Source organism: Poecilia formosa, unplaced genomic scaffold (assembly GCF_000485575.1).
Source record: "Poecilia formosa unplaced genomic scaffold, Poecilia_formosa-5.1.2 Scaffold1077, whole genome shotgun sequence".
Lineage (NCBI taxonomy): Eukaryota > Metazoa > Chordata > Actinopteri > Cyprinodontiformes > Poeciliidae > Poecilia > Poecilia formosa.
In genome coordinates, this window is record NW_006801016.1 from 34,410 (window position 1) to 35,676 (window position 1,267).

The following is a 1,267-nucleotide window of genomic DNA, read 5'->3' on the forward strand; positions in this document are numbered from 1 at the left end:
TCTTACCTGGGAGGGCCAGCATGGACTCAAAGTCTCGGCAGTTGGCGATGCCGGCGCTGTTCTCGGCGCAGGCGTGCCACAGGTTCTCGAACTCCCTCTGAGAGACGATGACGCTGCCGGACACCGAGGAGATCTTCCAGTAGTCGTTAGCCAGCGCCGCGCCGGTGACCAGGAAGCCAATCATGCACATGACGAACCCCACTGCCTCCAATGCCGTCGACATGGTCGCAGCGTTTCTGGAAAACCTCAAAACGAAGAAAAGAAGAAGAAATCCAAGTTCTAAAGATGATCTGGGACTGAAGGAGCCTCTGCTGGAGCCTGAAGGCAGAAAGTCAGAGCAGCGAGTCCTGAGAGGTGAAACCTTTGGTGTGAAGTCAGAGCGTCCTGATGCCTCTCCTTCAGCTAATCTGAAGCCTGAGCCTCTATCAGCAGGACTTTGGTCTCTGCAGGGGCCATAAACCACCAGGCCACTCCCGGCAGTTCCTCTCTAGTATGATCACAGTGATGATGATGATGATGATGATGATGATGATGATGATGGAGAGCCACTCCTCAGATACTCCGGTAGAGAGACTGGAGGTCATGGTGAGCCAAACAAACAGGTTTTCACCCTAAAACGGTTCAAAACCACCAAGTAGGAGGAATCAGCTGTGTTGCCATGGCAGCCAGCGCTATGGAGACACACACTTCCTGTCACAGACAGACTGGACAAACATTTCAGGGTCTCTGGTTCCCAGTAAGACGTCAGAAAGCATCAGAAATATTTCTGAAACATGTTCGATGTTTTTATGAGCGTTAATCATCATCATCATAAAAAAAAGTGAAACCAGAAACAACCAAGCAGAGCAAGATGGCAGCAAGACGTCTTCTTCACCTGGTGACCACCATTAATGATGTCATTAGTGATGTCATTAATGATGTAACGGTCTGACTTTTACTGTAAATCACATTTCCTCTGTTAATCCACAGTATTCAGCCACGCCCCTAACTCCTCCCCTCTACAGCAGACCGACTACTGACCAACTCTCCATCTCACGGGTCCAAAAAGCCTCTAATTCCCGAGTATTACCGCAGATAAGAATTTAGAGAACTTTTGTTTAAGCTGGGCGCGGGAAAGATTCGTCTAAGCTCTAACTACCTACATCCAGACGTTATGCCCCGTTTCTGCCCATTATTCAGACAAGCGGAGTAGGCCCGCCGGTGTCCGAACCCATGAACCACATCTGTTAACGGTAGTTCTTTCCCTAATAATTAACGTGCACTTGTT

At 49.2% G+C, this 1,267-nt stretch overlaps 1 protein-coding gene across 1 annotated transcript in view; it reads right to left on the minus strand.

The window, feature by feature from the left end:
• Positions 1-1,155, minus strand: part of cldn15la (claudin 15-like a) — a 5,604-nt gene extending 4,449 nt beyond the window's left edge. The window contains exon 1 of the mRNA XM_007544283.2: positions 7-1,155. Coding sequence (XP_007544345.2) covers positions 7-223 — 217 coding nt within the window. The 5' untranslated portion in view covers positions 224-1,155. The remainder of the gene's footprint in view (positions 1-6) is intronic.
• Positions 1,156-1,267: the final 112 nt, after the last annotated feature.